The following is a 19,278-nucleotide window of genomic DNA, read 5'->3' on the forward strand; positions in this document are numbered from 1 at the left end:
CCCTTCTGGCATTAACATCTATGAGTCTATGACACTGAGGAAATAAAGATTTAAAGTTGTGCTTTTGAAACAAGGCACCAAAATGTCTTTAGCTCTGCCTGAATAGAAATGCCATCCAAACATCTTCCTTTCTCTGTAGGATATAACAACTATGTGTCACAGACAATTGGCTTTGCTCCTTGTGTCATGTATAACTGTCTCTGATACCAAGTGCACTGTATATTCCTTGTACTAATCTTAGTTATTTACATGGATTTTCTCCAATTCCATGATCTGGGTGTATGGTAAAATTGGAATATGGAAACACCCGAGCCGTTTGAAATTCAGAGAACTGGGTGCTACACAGAACCATAAGGTCTGATCCAGTGAGGTTCTGAGTGCCCTGAGCAACTTGCAGGACTGGACCCTAAATAAAGACTGGGGAGTTTTTGCCTTTTTTATGTGTCTAGTCAAAGCCATAATTTGCACGGTGATTAAAGTATATGACTATGAAAAAGGGTATAAAGTATCACAACCACTATTGGGTTCAGTAGAGCACAGAGGATCAAGGGGGGAAGAAAGAGATGAAGGGAAAAGCAGGTGCTTTCCAGGTAAGAATGGAGGGCTATCAGATTCAGAGGGGCTTGAGGAAAGGGCAGAGCCTCTCAACACCCACACGTTCTTTGATCCTAGTCCCATGTACCTGGAACGTGCTGACTCAACCCACAAGCTGTGCTGAATACATCATAGGAGGAAGCCCTTTGATCTCCAAGCTTTATTATACATGGAGCTAGCAGTTCCCTAGAGGCTATTTATCAGCCAGGCTAGTTGTATGTATAAAGCGAGAGGGCTTCCCTGATGACTTGAGCTTCCACTTGAGACATGGACAAGTTCTGTGAGTGAAACTTCTCTTAAAACTTTTGCAGAGGGATGGGGATAGGTCGTTTTGGGAACATCTTACTCTACCGATGATATTCAATTAACTTTCCTGTTTCACACCTTTCTCCTTCTCTTGTTATGGTGTCTCTCATTTTGTCTTTTTCTTTCTCTCTCTCTCTTTTAGTCACTTTTCTCCCATTATCCTTTACTTCTCTTTAAGTGTGGCAGACAACAGCACTAATGGCATATTTTTGGTCACACTTGGCCTCAATTACACAGGAAAATCATTTGTGGTTTTTGCATTTTTAATACAATGAAAATCATTACTACTTATTGTGGTACACTGGAGTAATAACTCTGCTCTGTCCAAACTGGGAACCATTTTTTGTTTCAGAAGGTGGAGGAATTATCTGAGGTGGGGGAAGTTATTCTAGGCCTTGTCTACACTTCAGGGGAAATTTGATCTAAGCTACGCAATTTGAGTTATGTGAATAGCGTAATTCAAATCGATGTACCTTAGACCTACTTACCATAGGGTTCACACTATGTGATGTTGACAGGAGACACTCTCCCGTCGACTCCCCCTACTCGTCTCAATCTGGTGGAGTACAGGAGTCGACGGGAGAGTGATCTGTGGTCGATGCATCAATTGCCACTTGTCGATCAACTGGTAAGTGTAGACAAGCCCTTAGATTTGATTTTGACCAAGGAAGGGGAATGAGTTGTGAATGCAAATGTGGAAATGTAAATTAATTTTACAGCTGATGAAAATGTATCATATGAAGAATTACTCAGCGGAAAATTGATTTGCTTTTCAAATAAAAAATGTTCATGGATTTTTAAAATTTGTTTAGAAAGTCATTTTTAATAAAGTGAATAGTGAATTGTTGTGGGGGTTTTTCTGTTTGTTTTCAAAAATGAAAATATTTTGGAAAAACTGAAAAATGATTATTTTCCAGGGTTTTTGGCTTGCTTTTTGGTCAGTAAAACAGAACATTTCCATGAGTATTTCTGAGAAAAAAATGAAACCAGTCTATTACAAACAAATAATAAAAAACAAGGAAAATACAATTGTCTGTCTAGCCCTAATTCACTTTATTTCTGCATTGGGGAATTTTTATTTGCAAAGCCTTCACATTGTATCAGCGGGAAGGTTCTATCAGTCAACTGACTTTTTCTGTTACTCCTCCATAGTGCAAGATACCTGACTTGGTGGCATGTAACTTGGGAAGGGTCGATGCCAGATCCACACTTTGAGTGAGACTACTTGTATAGACTTAGATGGAGGGGATGATTAGCCTGTGACAATGAGAGACTCATGGTGTACGGTTATAGAGGAGAGGGAGAACATACAGCACTTGTAAGGACTGGCTGATGATAATGTGTTGATGTTAATCACCCTCTCATTTGACCCTTGACAATGCGGTGAACCTGATGATCCAATGCTTGCAGGAGATCAGGGCATTTATGAGGATTAGCTGCTTGAGGTTCATTTCAGATAAGAGAGAAATAGCTTTGGTAGGTTGGGGGAAACAAACATAGGAATTGTTCAGCTGTATATCACTGCCCACAATGGAATTGAGTTGGACATGACTGGAAAAAAATAATAAAAGAAATTGCAGGTGTTTGCTTAGATCAAAGATTGCTGCTAGATGCTTAGCGGTCCAACATAGCCACTATATTTGTTTTCCTTTCCTCTTCCACTTACTTCACTTGCCTACAAACTAATTTCATATCCATCAATAAAGCAAAAATGAAATTATGGTGATCATTCCAACCCATGCATCCTTATGTCCCTTCCTCCAGGAATACCTTATGGTGTTAGAGGGCTCCATACCATCCCCAAGATGGCTGTTCCTTTCAGGAGCAAGTGAACACGGAACTCATGTGGTGTGTAGGACTTTATTCTCCACCAGGATGAATTCCATCCACATTGTTTTTATGTTCCCAGCTGAGCTCTGAAGGCAAGCACTCCTGCTTGCCTGTTGATGGATATAACCTCTGCCAAATAATCTCTGGTTGGTGTTTAGCTCTGGCGGACATCTCTAGTTCTGCAGTGTAATAGCGAATATATCGCTGGCATCAGAACTTTTCTCTCCAGTCCAATCATCTCCATGTCAGTCCTATCGCATACAAAAGATAAGGAAAAGGATGCTGATAACTGCAGAGTAAGAAGAGCCTAGGTGTGACTAATATAGCAATCTCCTGCAATATCCTGGACAAACCTTATGGAATTAAGCATCAATATTGTAGGAGTTCATTGTATTAAAATGCAAATGTTTATATATTGTTGTGGGATTGTAGGGGACATTTCTAGGGAGGAGACATGGTGAATGAAACCTTGATAAGTGTTATGATCTTCAAAGGACTATTTGAAACAATGTGAATGTTTAATGTTAAGGGAGTTTCCCAGGAAATCCACAGGGGAAAGGGTATGCAAATATAGCACTTCCAGTTGTTCAAGTTTGCAGCCCTTTGAAGCTAAACCCTGAGGAGAAAAGCATTGCCTACAAATTATCTATTCCCAGATCAAAGACCCTAGATTTATAAAGGCAGGACTAAACTTTTAATGAGGGTGCTTGTCCTGAGGAACAGCTGTTATGAACTTGTGATCACAGAAACCTGCCTTGGTGGGGTTTGTAGGGCTGTTCACCTGCCCTTGCTGGAGTTAGGGTGGTCTTTGGTAAGCTTACTGGCATGCATGTCTAAGTTCTTTTATTGTTTTTAGTAGGTTTTCTCTGGTTATGTCTACACTGGCAATTGCATGACAAAACTTTTGCCTTTCAGAGGTGTTAAAAAAAACAACACTGAAAGACAAAAGTTTTGCCAGTGACAAGCACCAGTGTGAGCAGTGCTTTGTCAGCAGGAGTGCTCTCTTGCCAACAACACAAATGCCGCTCCTTGGAGTGGGGGGAAGATTTTTGTCTGCAGGAGAGCCAACAAGCAGCAGCTACACCGCACAACTTTTAGCAGCATGGCTGTAGAGACACAGCCATGTCACTAAAAGCTGTGTAGTGTAGATGTAGCCTCTGTAATGCTTTCACCTTAAGAATAAATGTACTTGTTTAGAACGAGCTTTGTGGTGACAAGTGGACAATTATGCTGTTTATGACATCTGAGGAGAAAGCAAAGTAGGCCTGCTGGGCAGTCTGACTTGCTAGGGAATTCGCAGTGTAGGCAGGCAACTGTGTAGCCTGGAAATACCCCAGTCAGGAAGGAGGGAGATGCAGGTCTCCACCCAAGAGAGGTGAAGGCTGGGGAGCTGTAAGCCTAAGGGTGGGGAAGGGGAAAACACAGGTGCAGTTGCCCTGAATTGTGACACACAATGTTCAAGTATCAGGGGGTAACCATGTTAGTCTGTATCCACAGAAACAACAAGGAGTCCAGTGGCACCTTAAAGACTAACAGATTTATTTGGGTATAAGCTTTTGTGGGTAAAAAAACCCACTTCTTCAGATGCAGCAATGTTTAGTGCCTTCAACCCAGATCTTCCTGGAGTTCTCCGACTGCTGCAGGAAATACATTACATAAGTGTGTTTCTACCTGTGGAGACCCTAAATAATTCCTGGTCTCAAAGGGTTGGATATGTTTTGTGCTCAGTTACTTTCAGTCACTCTGAAATATATGGCTCCGTCCTCACCCAGAGTCATGGATTTAATGGGCAGACAATACTGGTTTTTAAGGAAAATTTAAGAGTGCCTTATTCTTTCAATACCACAAAACAAATATTAAACTTTCCATTTTTAAAATTATATTTCAGTTCTGAAGAAAGGTTCTAGGAAACTGAATTTCTCCTCCTGACCTTCAAAGCTGTGTCTACAGGACGGTTCCTACCATGTTGGAAATTAAGTTATAACAGATTTGTTCCCAGACCTGTTTGTAACCTGGATCCGTTTGGTACTCTAAATGAGGCACTATCTATGTCTCCAGACATGGAAGATACTCCCCCTCCATCTTTTCAGTGACTCAGTTCTTGGGCTGAATTGAAGCTTGGACCAAACGTAGCTTTTTACCTCCCTGATCTGGGGAATCTCTGTCTGCCAGTGGTGTAAACTAAAGGAGGTTCGGAGTTGCTCCACTTTATACCAACGGCCAAAGAAAAACTAGAGGAGGCTCAGACATCTTCTACTTCACCACAGAAATTACAGAATTGTAGGGTTGGAAGAGACCTCAAGAGTTCTTCTAGTCCATCATCTCTGTGCTGAGGCAGCACGAAGTATACTTCAACTATCCCTTACAGATGTTTGTGCAGCCTGTTCTTAATAACCTACAATGGTGAGGATTCCATGACCTCCCTAGGTAACCTATTTCAAAGCTTGGCTATCCTTACAGTCAGGAATTTTTCTTACTATCTAACCTAAATCTCTGTTGTGACAATTCAAGCTGATTATTTCTTGTCCTTTTCTCAGTGGACATGAGAACAATTGATCATCACCTCCTTCAAAGCAATCTTTTACATGTTTGAAGACTGTTATCATGCTCCCCTCAGCCTTCTCTCCTCTAGAACAAACATGCCCTGTTCTTTCAACCTTTCCCCATAGCTCATGTTTTCTTACCCTCTTATCATTCTTGTTGCTCTGCCCTGGACTCTCTCCCATTTGTCCAAATCTTTCTTAAGTGTGGTGCCTCAAACTGGTCACAATACTCCAGCGGAGGCCTCACCAGTGCCAAGCACAGCAGAACAATTGCCTCCCATGTCATACATCCAACATGCCTGTTAATACAGAATGACATTTGCCTTTTCACATTGTTGACTCATATTCAGTTTGTGATCCACTATAACCCCTCAGATCCTGTTCTGCATTATTGCTACCTAGCCAGTTCCCCCCAATTTTGTATGTGTACGTTTGATTTTTCCTTCCTAAGCATCGTACTTTGCACTTGTCTTTATTGAATTCTTTCTGTTGATTCAGACTAGTTCTCCAATTTACCAAGATCATTTTCAATTTTCCAAACCCATCCTCCAAAGTGTTTTCAACCCCTTCCAGTTTGGTGTCACCTGTCAATTTCATAAGCATAATCTCTACTCCATCGTCCAAATCATTGATGAAAATATTATATAATACAGTACCAAACAAAGACCTCTACAGGACTCCACTTGATACATCCTCTCAGTTTGACAGCAAACTATTGATAACTACACTTTAAGTACAGTTTTTCAACCCGTTCTGCACTGACCTTATATCCATTTCACCTAGACCATATTTCCCTAGGTGTTTTTTAATGAGAATGTCATGTGGGATTGTGTCAAAAGCCTGACAAAAGTCAAGATATATTATGCCTTGCAAGAGACATTTATTTCAGTGGCCAGTGGCCCATAGGTACTGTCAGAGAGCTCTGGGGTATAAAGTTCACCTCTTTTTTGTTCAACAATGCTGCCTACACTAGCATGGGAAGAAAGTGTGGTGTGGGTGCTGTAAAGGTTGCTCTGAACTATACAATAGAATTTAGATTGTTGATTTGATCTTTTAAAGCTCTAAGTGGATTGGGAATTGGATATGTGATGAACCACATTGTTCACTGTCTGATGCTTAAACAGCTGTGCTCAGCAGGAGTGGGAACTCCTTTGTGCTCTGTGAGAGGGGGAATCTGGGATTTATATGTTGGAAAACCAGAAGAAAAAGTTGTTCTGCATCATGGAAAGGGAAAGCAGAACTGAGTTTTTAAATGCTGTGAAGAAGACTCTGGTTTGGTTCCTCAATTCAGCCCATGAGGCCAAATCTTGAAGACCTTATTATCAATCGCAGCATATGAATTTGTCCTGCACCATTCCCTCACAGGACAGCCAGCCCCCATATCATCAGTCCTCTGTGGGATGCACAGATTTAAATGTATGGGGGGCCAGGACCCTCAATGTAGAAAATGGTTTGAATGGGCCATGTGATATTTTAGTTTAGAAGAGTGCACCAACTGTTAGAGGATTTGAGTATTAACTTCCCTTCCTTTGCCTTATACGCTCACTGCATTTTATCATAATAACTCTCCAAGTTTGTTAATATAACTGAGCTCCACATTTGAGGGTGTTAGCCTCTTTCTAAAACTGAGGCGCATCATGTCAGTGACATTACTAAGCTCCCTGTTCTCAGAGAAAGAGTTGCCTTCACCTTTTGTGTCATCTGTTTTTTTGTATATCTGTCTCTAGTATTTCTTCAGCTCTTCCTCCTTGTGGCATTCCCAAGCTTGGAGAGCCTGCCTGGCAAACCGAAGAAGTGGGAACAATGCTTCGATGACCCTGACTATGACGAACTGGTGGATATTGTCAAAAACGGATTGGAAAAAAAGTGTAATTCAAAGAAGGTGGTGATTGTTGGGGCAGGAATCAGTGGACTCACAGCTGCCAAATTGTTGAGAGATGCTGGTTGCAAGGTAATTCTATCGACTGAGAGGAGCCAGAGAAAGGCCAGGGAGTCAGTGCTCCCTTGAAATAGTCTTATTGTTTCTTTTTCATAGCATTAACAATGCAGAAGAACCAAAGGAGGTGAACTTAAGTAAGCTGGGTGAACAAAGAAAGAAGAAAGATGGCAGAATATATATGTTTTTCATTTCCAGACAAAAAGTTAATTGACTTAAACTTAAGGTTGTTAGAGGAATAATAACATTACCAAAAGCAAAAATAATAATGTTATAACAAATAAGCCCTGCAATCACTATATTTTATGAAGATGGTGATTAGTTAAGGAAATGTTCCAAAAGACTCAAATACTTCACTATAACCCCTTTATAGTCCACATGTTTTTAACAAAATTTTCTGTATGTGAAAGTGGATATTAGCCATCCCATAACAACCTTAATTTGCAACCTTGTCTTTTTTGTTTGTTTTGTTTTTCCAAGGAGCTACTCTCTTGGCCCTCCTGTAGGTCTTGGGAAAGACTGAAATCCACTATCCTATCCACTGCCTACACATTCACAACTCTCCCTCTAGAGAGCACTCAAGAACTACAGCCCCCCAAGGCTGGAAAAATCAACAGAGATCAGTTGTGCACTTATACTTTAAGTGCTTAGTTGTTGTACTAAACACTCTCTCATTGAAAATATAGTATTTACAATACATTGGAAAGGCTACTATTAGTGTAAAAACTACCATTTTAGAATCTGATCCTTGAGATCTCAGTTCAGGAATACATCTATTTAGAAAAGCTGCTTGCGCACATACTTACTTTAAGCACATGCTTACTTTGAGCACATGCTTAAATCTAGGGAGTTCAAATTCAAGTTTAGCGTATGCTTACTTGCTTTCCTGAATCAAAGCCTGAGTGCTTACATACTGTCCAAAATTTATTTTCTAAAATATTAATTTTATTTCCGTGATGACCAAATCAACCTTTACCATACAAGAGAGAAATTTATTGGCAAGGGATTGAAAATGATAACCCTGTGTTCCATGTTCCTAGGTTCTGATTCTGGAAGCCAGTGGCCGCTTGGGAGGACGCATCGAGACCTACCGAGAACGAGATTGGTACATGGACCTGGGACCCATGCGTTTGCCAAAACATCACAGGTAATATACGGTTCGCCCTGCTCAGCCACAAACCTTGTTCAGAATAGTGGAAATACCATTTTAAAGATTTTTATGATAATTTCTAGGGGAAAAAATCTTTGGAGGTGCAGATTTGAATAGTTAAAATGCCCCTGTACTCTCTTGTGTGGACTACAAACACTACGTTGAATCATCAGCCTATCTACAGGAAGGAGAAAAATTGGAGCTGTTACTCTTTTTTGCACAAAGGGGCTGGGAGTGGATGGGCAGAAGCAGAGAATTGGTCTCTACTGAGAGTAATGGCTTGCTACTGCACCAGCCAGTGCAGCTAAACCACCATAGAGATCCCAGGGCCCAAGACTGCTCCAAATTAATTCCCCCTGAAGCAAAAGGGGAACCAAAGATTCCTTTGGCTGTGGCAGTCACAGACAAACATTTCATTGCAAGTAAGCCAACCAAAATGAAACATTTTGATTTGGGAAAGTCTAGATGTTTTAACATTTATGTTCAGAACCTTTCATCACACTCTGGGATAAAAACAAACATGAAAATACCAGTATTTCCCTCGGAATAGAATGTGAGTTTTCACAAACAGCTCTGCTTATGAGTCTGCTACTGTCTTACCCTGTAGCTCAACCACAGCAGGGTTTTGTTTTAAATCCTTAGGTCCCAGGTTCAATCCCTGCAGATACAGCCCCTGGTAGTGTTATTACAAATACATCTATATATCTGATATTTTTTTGCTCTGAAGAATTTTAGGAACGGTCCGCTTTTGCTGTCATGTGTCTTGTAATGAGTGAGAAAGAGTCTGATTTTACAATTAGTAGATGTAATACTTGATCATCATGTGTAATCATTGAAGTCAATGGGACTGTTCCAGGAGTGGACGTGATGGGAAGTGATGGTCAAAATTTCTCAAGCAAAAAGTATTTTTCATTGAAAAATGGCATCTGCTGTTTTTACCAATGCTTTTCATGACACATTTACCTACATTTTTTATTGGAAACATAAATCATTATTTAAATACTTATCAATGTTGCTCATTTACTGAAAACTTGGGTTTGCAGTACATTCCCCCCCCCCCATTTTTTTAATTAAAGAGTTGTGAAAGTGAGTCTGATGTGAGCCCTGCACAACTGAAATAACATCAATATTTCAAAAATTTTCACAATTGACAAAAGTTAACAGCACTAGTTGCATGATTGTCTTCAGGTGAAATATATCTTTAGGGTCATACACCCACAAATAATTTCAGTTACATAAGTAGGAGCCAGCTGATTTTTGTTAGAGGATCATATATGAGCACATAACATTCTTTCACATTTTTAAAAAGAAAAGGAGGACTTGTGGCACCTTAGAGACTAACACATTTATTTGAGCATGAGCTTTCGTGAGCTACAGCTCACTTCATCGGATGCATACTGTGGAAACTGCAGCAGACTTTATATATACACAGAGAATATGAAACAATACCTCCTCCCACCCCACTGGCCTGCTGGTAATAGCTTATCTAAAGTGATCATCAGGTTAGGCCATTTCCAGCACAAATGCAGGTTTTCTCACCCTCCACCCCCCCACACAAATTCACTCTCCTGCTGGTGATAGCCCATCCAAAGTGACAACTCTTTACACAATTGGGCTATCACCAGCAGGAGAGTGAATTTGTGTGCGGGGGTGGAGGGTGAGAAAACCTGGATTTGTGCTGGAAATGGCCTAACCTGATGATCACTTTAGATAAGCTATTTCCAGCAGGACAGTGGGGTGGGAGGAGGTATTGTTTCATATTCTCTGTGTATATATAAAGTCTGCTGCAGTTTCCACAGTATGCATCCGATGAAGTGAGCTGTAGCTCACGAAAGCTCATGCTCAAATAAATTGGTTAGTCTCTAAGGTGCCACAAGTCCTCCTTTTCTTTTTGCGAATACAGACTAACACGGCTGTTACTCTGAAACCTTTCACATTTTTGACATTTTCTTTTTTTCTCCTCTGTCCTTTATCTCTAGGATTGTGCGTGAATTTATTAAACAATTTAAACTTAAACTGAATGCATTCTATAATACTGATGCGAATGCCTGGTATTTGGTTAACAATGTCAGGGTGAGATATAAAGATGCAGAAAAAAACCCTGATATTTTGCGGTACCCCGTGCACCCTGCAGAGAAGGGAAAATCTGCCACTCAGCTTTATGAGCAGACACTGGATAAGGTATGTGTGTTGTGGAATGGACTCATGTACTGTAGGTAGGTCTTCATTTCAAAGTTAGCATGGGCTGTTCATCAGATTTTAGCCCTCAGCCTGTTTCATCCAGACACACAAAACTATCTTGCTCAAGTTGAAGAGTTCTTTCAACTCAGGCTAGCTGGCAGAGCATGGGTTTTAGGTGCTGAACTGCCTGAGAGACAGTGCTCAATTTGTGCCAGGGCTTGCCAGGACTGAGCCCCGGCACCTCTAGTTTCGGTAGTTCATAACCCCGGCATCTCAGGGCTTGCTGCCTCAGTTATGAATGTAAAAAAAAATTGCTTGAACATTTCACTAAAAATTAAGCCCTGCTGATAGGAGTGGAGCTTAGGACACACCCCTCTCCTTGGCATCTCACATTGGCTCATTTAGGTGACTTGGCATGCTAGCTTTTGTGGTTCCCATTCTTCAGTGTTATCTCCTGCCATTCATCAGGTAGGAACCTGAGCATCTAATTCAGACTTTGTGAATCCCAGTACATTTCTAGGCATCTACTTGTTAGGTACTGTGCATGCAATGCCTTAAGCCCCTGTGGGAATCTAGGCCCAGATGTTTAAAGATAACTGACTAAGGAGCCTACATCTCATATTCAAAAAGGATTTAGGCACTTAGGATTCCCAGAGACAGTCAATGGGATTGAGATGATTAAGTGTGGGATTCACAAAGATATTTAGGTTCCTAACTACAATCGATTACAAAGGGAGTTAGGCACTTAAATTGCTTTGTCAATTGCACCTTTTCAAAATAAGACTTAGTCTCCTAAATCACCTTTGAAAATCTGCCCTCCCCCCAGTAGCTAAGTCACTTATGAAAATGAGAGTTAAGGTCCCAAATTCATTTAGGCGCTACTGAACGGTTTCCCTTTGGTCTTTTTATTTTTATATTTTAGAAAGTCTGAGTGAAAGCAGTTCAGTTAGCTAGAGAACTGTAGAAGTGGAAAAGAAAAAGCTACCTTACCCTTATTAAAAAGATCTTGTTAACAGCTCTTTCACCTGAGCATTCATTTCATGTCCCACCCCCTTGTTCATATGCACTAGGATACTGGCTTTAATAGGGCCCTACCAAATTCATGGTCCATTCTGGTCAATTTCATGGCCATAAGATTTGAAAATTAGTCAATTTCAAGTTTTCAGATGTTTACACCTGAAATTTCATGGAGTAGTAACCCTGGGGGTCCTGATCCAAAAGGAGGTGGGGGGGGCGGCAGGTGGAGTGTGTTGCAAAGCTGTTGTAGAGCGGTTGTGGGATTGCCACCCTCACTTCTGTGCTGCTTTCACACCAGCACCCCACAGAGCTTTTTGCAGCTGCAGGAGGTTTCTGGAGGTGGAAGTGGGTCTGATCTCCCCCGTGCTGCTGGGAGTGCGCCAGCTTGAGGGCTCCTGCTAGTCCCAGCAGGGCTGGGAGGGAGATCCTGGGGTAGATATACAGAGGTGGGTCTAATCTCTCCACCAGAGTGGCTGCACAGGGGAAGGGTAAGTCACGTTCCTCCCCAGCCCAGAGGAGACTAGCAGCTGGACCCGGGGCTCTGGTAAGAGCCCTGCCCCTCCCTCTGATTTTACTGTCTGTGACACGTTTTTCATGTCCGTGAATTTGGTAGAGCCCTAGTCTTTAAGTACATAATCATGGGGGGGGGGGGAGGGGAACCTTTAAAGGCAGAGCCATGAGCATGAAACAAATGACTGTTTTCTTGGTTGTTCCCCAGGTGACAACAGACTGCAGTGCTCTGAAAGAGAAATATGACTCCTTTTCCACCAAGGTAATTGAAGTTGGCATTCCAGTATCTTTAAATCTAAATGTTTCTAGTTTCCTAAACCTTTTGTTACATTAGCCAATAGAACTCCTTGTGGGATAGATCTTGCCACATGCACACAGTCATGGTAGAAGATAATGCCTACTTCTCCTAAAGATCCTGGCTGGGCAGAGGTGGTTCTACTCATAGGTCTTCAGAGGGCACCACATACTTCCCCCTGGGATCTTCCTGGCTCTGCTTTCTGGCAGGGGAAGGGCAGGAACATGGATCCACATTATCTCTGCCAAAACACCAGCACATAGAAAGCAAGCTGTCTCGGTGCTCCCATATACCCAGTGCCTGAGTTTGTGAAAACAGGATTCTCCTCCACTCCTGTGTAATAGATTTAGCATCTCTTTTTCCCATCCCAGCTGACATCCAGTTTTGTATCCTCATCCACATTTATTTGAATGAGACAACCTTCCTCTGTTTCCCTCACACTGTTACTTTTACCCTCTAAGGTAAAAGGTGTTGTCTGGACCATGGTTCTGTAATCCAAGGCAATTAAACTGTGGTATGGACACTATGGATGAAATCCTGTGCTCATTGAAGTCAATGGCAAAGCTCCCGTTGACTTCTCAGAAACCAGGATTTCATCATGTGAATGGAAAGGAGTGAGGGATTGTGTCTTGAAAATGAGCAGCAGCCTTACTTCAGTGATTGGTTATGAGGAAACACACAAATCACACCAGACGGTAGTGCATGGGTTCAGAGGTGTGGACTGGATCATGAATCTTTAATCAAAGACAATGAAATCTTGGTATGGACACTCGGAGTGAAATCCTGGCCCCATTGAAATCAATGGCAAAGCTCCCATTGACTATATTGGCTGGGGGGGGGGGAGGGGCAGGATTGCACCCAGTGAATCAAAACTGGGTGAGGGATTGTGTCTTGAAAGTGAGCATCAGCCTTAATTCAGTGATTGCTTATGAGGAAGCAGACAAATCACCGAGTAGGATAGTGGATGGGTTTGACTTCTGCCCATCCCTTATGGATATTGAATGATTCCTATGTTCAACTGCAATGAAATATCTCTTCAGCTGTCATTTCTAAATGAGGATATAATATGCATGCACCTTCCACCGTCTCCACTCTTCCCCACCCAGGAGTATTTGATTAAAGAAGGAAATTTAAGTAGAGGAGCCATCGACATGATCGGTGACTTGCTGAATGAAGATGGTAGATTTTACATGTCATTTCTTCACTCAGTCATGGCTCATGTTACCTTCTCCGACACCAGGTGAGAAGAAATGAATCTATTTACTTCCTTTATATTTGAAAGAACATGTGCCTATGGTAGGATCTGTCTATCTAACCATCCATTTTTAAATACCTCTGCAACCTCATTCTATCTCATCCATCTATCATCCCTTCTATCAGTGCAGCTGGTCGCCTTCTTTCACAAAGGCACTGTTGATCTCAGTAGTCACAGAGGGTATGTGTATAATTCACTAGCCATGAAATGCAAATGACCCTTCACACAGGCTGAGCAGGACATTACTGAAAGAGTGCATGGCTTCTAGCTGGGTGGGTTCCTATGGAATTCAATAATTAACTCGAGAGCGTATGTGCTATGGGAATATCGGAGCAGAGATCTGTTGTATCTCACAAACCCTTTTGTCAAATGATCCCAAATTAGGCTCACTAATTCTACCCACAATTCCATGAGACATACCTAATTCCAAGGCAATGTGAGTAACCATGAGGTTTCTAGAGCATTTGGAAGAGTGAATCTTTAATCATAGAACTGGTCTTCACCTTCACTGCAGCAGATCTGGCACTCTGCTAGAAGCTGGAGTTGGCAAATCAGTGGAGGGTAGCTTGTATCTTCAGCTATGCAGCTCCTTACAGCTCTTCTCATAATTATTCTTCTTGTGAAATTCATTCAGATAAGTTGTCAGAGGCTGTCATTGTTTTACCATAATCTCTTTTCCCTCTTTCTTTCAGTTTCGATGAGATCACGGGGGGATTCGATCAGCTTTCTGATGCTTTCTACCAGCATATTCGTGGGGGTATTCAGTTTCACTCTGCAGTAGTGAAGATATTAACTAAGGGTGACCAAGTGAGAGTGTTCTACCGTAGGGCAAACACATCGGTCCCCTTATCTGTGACGGCCGACTATGTCCTTGTCACAGCCACGGCAAAAGCTGCACGGCTCATTAAATTTTCTCCACCTCTTTCTCCTCTCAAGACCCATGCCCTGCGCTCCATGCACTACACAAAGGATGTTAAGATTGCTTTGGCCTGTACTAAAAAGTTTTGGGAGAAGGATGGAATCCATGGCGGGAGGTCAATCACGGATCGCCCCTCCAGATTCGTCTACTACCCCAACCACAATTTCTCCAGTGGCCTGGGCGTGATCCTGGCTTCCTACACCTGGGGCGATGATACTGAATTCTTTATTCCCCTCAGTGATGAAAAGTGTGTTGATGTGGTTCTGGGGGACCTGGCAGAAATCCACCAGGTGCCCAAAGATTATATCCGGAGTGTCTGCAATAAGTATGTGATCAAGAAATGGGGCCTGGACAGATATTCCATGGGCTCATATGTTTCCTTCACCCAGTACCAATATGTCGACTACGCCAAGGCTCTGTTTCAGAATGAAGGGAGGATCCATTTTTCAGGAGAACTCACAGCCCAGCCTCACGCCTGGATCGACACCGCTATGAAATCTGCTGTGAGAGCAGCAAGGAACATCCATGCTGTTATTAACGCCTCACCGAAGCAGCAGCAACATGAGCTGAAGGAAAATGAACTTTAATCGATTCAAGAACTGTAATAGTGAGGGGTTTGGGGAAGGGACAAATGAACCAGCTAGCACTTGGGGAATTAGAAATTGCACCACTAATCACCATGCACTACTCACTTGTCACTTGTGGTTCAGCCCTGAAGGGGTGGTGCATAAATTGCCTGCACCAGCATTAGACTGTTACTCACATTGCTGAGCTGCCTCAGTCACTCTGCTTAGCTCCCAGAGGGTGAAGGTTGTGCCCAGTCCCTGCCCAGTCCCCTTGCACCCACATGCCCTAGGAAGATGATAAGTGAGCAAGTAGCTTCACTTAGTCCTGGGTCCAGGTGTCCCATGTAGGAGTGGGAAGGGGGTTCTTACTCCTCCTGACTTAACCAGTCATATAATCTGAACCAAAGACTACACTGAACCAAAGACTACATAATCTGCACTTCTGGAGCCAGCCACAAGTCCAGCCCTTGCTGATCCCATCAGCCACCTCAGCACTCCCCAAAGGAATAGCTGCACAGAACAGCATATGTCCTGGTCTCCAAACCAGTCTCCGCACTCCCTTGGAGATCCTTGCAGAAAAAATGTTTCTTGGGGTCCCTCCTGGGATGGGATAAGTAGCTCTGCATCCCACCCCATTCAGGTCTCTGTCTAACTGACCCAATCTGTCCAACGGTGAAAAGTGGTGTGTAGTAGGAAGCCATTTAGCTCATATTCACTCCTGATTATGGTCCTGGTCTTTCCATGATCTACCTGTATGGAAGACTGTGTGATGCATATAGATGTTGACTATCTCTTGAATATATTGTTAATAACTACATGCCCTTGTGGTTTGTGAGGTTGAAATCTGAATCTGTTTTCCTCTCAGTGCCAAAGCAAACATTTGCACTGTCCCATTTTACCCGAAATCATGCTTAGCCTCTTCTAACTCTAGCTAGAAAATTAAACAACAGGTGAACACCACTTCACACCCCAGGGCATGAAACATATTGCCTAAGGAATCCCAGAAAAAATGAAATTGGACTGAATCATCCCCTACTCCATACCCAAAGATTAAAAGCTGGGATATTTAATTAATATTGTCAAACTACTGTTAGTTACTGGGACAAAAGAGTCTCAGAAATTTACATATGGATGAGATTCCTTTTTCTGCCCAGTAGTTAGTTGAAACACCCTCCCTGAAGATTGACAATTAAGCGTAAAATTCTTTTTTCCTAAATATTGGCCCACTGGGTCCTCTGAATCAAAGATATATGAATGGCAACTGTAAAAGAAACTTGCTGTTTAACCCCAAGAAACAGGAAGAAGATGAATAGATCAAATGTCCCAATACCCCAGAATATAACCCCCTGTTTTTTACCACGAATTAAAAAACAAAGCAAAATAAACAAAACTCTACTCTCGTCTTCCTTGTGAGTCTGATATGACAACTCTACATGTGGCTAATTTCCCTTGTTCCTCCAACAGGCTGTCTCTTATTCTGTTCTAAACACCAAAAGAACGTGAAATGAAATGTATCTGATATCATCTTTGCTGTACTGGATTTTTGGCACTTCCCCTCCCTTTCTCTGCCTCCCCCACCCTTTCTTCTCTGCTTTCTAATTAAAAGATCTATGCGAAAGGTACAAAAGTGAGTACAGAAAAAAACAAATTCTGGGGGGGGGGGGGGAATATTTAGAAAGTAGAGGAAAATGGGCAAAATAATATTCTTTAACTTTTTATTACACCTTCTCTATCAGATGACTCAAGGATAGCTAATGTGACATCATTGAAAAAAAAAAAAACTCCAGAGGCAATCCTGGCAATTACAGTCTGGTAAGCAAAAGGAAAAGGAGTACTTGTGGCACCTTAGAGACTAACCAATTTATTTGAGCATAAGCTTTCATGAGCTACAGAAGCTATTACCAACAGGAGAGTGGGTTTGTGGGGGGCGGGGGGGGGGGGGGAGAAAACCTGGATTTGTGCTGGAAATGGCCCAACTTGATTATCATACACATTGTAAGGAGAGTCATCACTTTAGATAAACTATTACCAGCAGGAGAGTGGGGTGGGGGAGAGAAAACCTTTTGTAGTGGTAAACACCCATTTTTTCATGGTTTGTGTGTATAAAAAGATCTTCTGTACTTTCCACAGTATGCATCCGATGAAGTGAACTGTAGCTCACGAAAGCTTATGCTCAAATAAATTGGTTAGTCTCTAAGGTGCCACAAGTACTCCTTTTCTTTTTGCGAATACAGACTAACATGGCTGTTACTCTGAAGTCTGGTAAGCCTAACTTCAGTACTGGGCAAACTGGTTGAAACTATAGTAAAGAACAGAATTTTCAGACACATAGAAGAACACAACTCGTTGGGGAAGACTCAGCATGGTTTTTGTAAAGGGAAATCATGCCTCACCAATCTACTAGAATTCTTTGAGGGGGTCAACAAGCATGTGGACACGGGGGATCCAGTGAATATAATGTATTTAGATCTTCAGAAAGCCTTTGAAAAAGTCCCTCAACAAAGGCTCTTAAGCAAAGTAATCTGTCATGGGCTAAAAGGGAAGGTCCTCTTCTGGATCAGTAACTGGTTAAAAGATAGGAAACAAAGGGAAAGAACAAATGATCAGTTTTCAGAATGGAGAGAGGTAAATAATGGTGTTCCCCAGGGACCAGTCCTATTCAACAGAGTCATAAATGATTTGGGGAAAGGGGTAAACAGTGAGGTGGCAACATTTGCAGATGTTACAAAACTACTCAAGATAAGTTAAATCCAGAGCAGACTGCAAAGAGTTAAAAAGGGACCTCACACAACTGGGTGGCTGGGCAACAAAATAGCAGATGAAATTCAATGTTGATAAATGCAAAGTAGTGCACATTGGAAATCATGATCTGAATTACACATATAAAATGATGGAGTCTAAATTAGCTGTTACCACTCAAGAAAGAGATCTTGGAGACATTGTGGATAGTTCTCTGAAAAGATCCACTCAATGTGCAACTGCAGACAAAAAAGTGAACAGAACGTTGGGAATCATTAAGAAAGGGGTAGATAATAAGACAGAAAATATTATAATGCCTCTATATAAATCCATGGTACACCCACATCTTGAACACGGAGTTCAGATGTGGTTGCCCCATCTCAAAAAAAGATATATTGGAATTGGAAAAGGTCCAGAAAAGGGTAACAAAAATGATTAGGAGTGTGGAACAGCTTCTATATGCAGATAGATTAATAAGACTGGGGCTTTTCAGCTTGGAAAAGAGACAATTAAGGGGGGATAGAGGTCTATAAAATCATAACTGGTGTGGAGAAAGTAAATAAGGAAGTGTTATTTACGTCTTCTCATAACACAAGAACTAAGGGTCACCCAATGAAATTATTAGGCAGCAGGTTTAAAACAAACAAAAGGAAGTATTTCTTCATGCAACGCACAGTCAAACTATGGAACTCTTTGTTAAAGGATATTGTGAAGACCAAGACTATAACCGGGTTCAAAAACAAACTAGATAAATTCATGGAGGATAGGTCCATCAATGGCTATTAGCCAGGATGGACAAGGATGGTGTCCTTCTGGCCGCTGTTTGCCAGAAGCTGGGAATGGGTGACAGAGGATGGATCACTTGATGATTACCTGTTCTGTTCATTCCCTCTGAAGCACTGGCCACTATTAGAACACAGGATCATGGGCTAGATGGACCTTTGGTCAGACCCAGTCTGGCTGTTCTTATGTACCAACTGGAAAAGTGTGAAAAATTTATTTTCCCACCCCAAACCTAATCATGTGTTTTTAAAAGATGTTTTCACAATGTACCATTTGGAAAAACGTAAAGACATGTAATACAAAGAATAATTTTCTACCTATAGTCTTATCCTCTTTTCCTTTTTTCCCTTTCGAAAGACTATAAAAGGAAGAAAGAGCAGGAAAATAACATTAAAAAAAAAAAAGAAAAAGGAAAACATTTTGTCTTGGTTTCCAAAATCCAAACCAAAATGATATTTTAATCCAAAATGTGGAAATGAGACATTTAAAATTAATCATTTATTGTTGAGAGCATATTATCTTTCAAGAATGATAAAGCTAAAAATAGAATATCAAATGTTTAGAAACCCAAGAAAGATTTAAAGTTGTGCTTTTCAAACAAGGCACCCAAACTACTCGAGTTCTTTCCTAATAGAAATGGCAGTCCTACATCCT

At 41.6% G+C, this 19,278-nt stretch overlaps 1 protein-coding gene across 1 annotated transcript; it reads left to right on the forward strand.

Moving 5' to 3' along the window:
- Positions 1–861: 861 nt before the first annotated feature.
- LOC144274427 (L-amino-acid oxidase-like) lies at positions 862–15,123 on the forward strand. The gene is made up of 7 exons (XM_077833255.1): positions 862–874; positions 7,001–7,224; positions 8,250–8,356; positions 10,339–10,540; positions 12,276–12,329; positions 13,469–13,602; positions 14,310–15,123. The coding sequence occupies exons 1-7, from the start codon at positions 862–864 to the stop codon at positions 15,121–15,123; spliced, it is 1,548 nt and encodes a 515-aa protein (XP_077689381.1).
- The last annotated feature ends 4,155 nt before the right edge of the window (positions 15,124–19,278 follow it).

Source organism: Eretmochelys imbricata, chromosome 14, assembly GCF_965152235.1.
Source record: "Eretmochelys imbricata isolate rEreImb1 chromosome 14, rEreImb1.hap1, whole genome shotgun sequence".
In the NCBI taxonomy this organism is placed as follows: domain Eukaryota; kingdom Metazoa; phylum Chordata; order Testudines; family Cheloniidae; genus Eretmochelys; species Eretmochelys imbricata.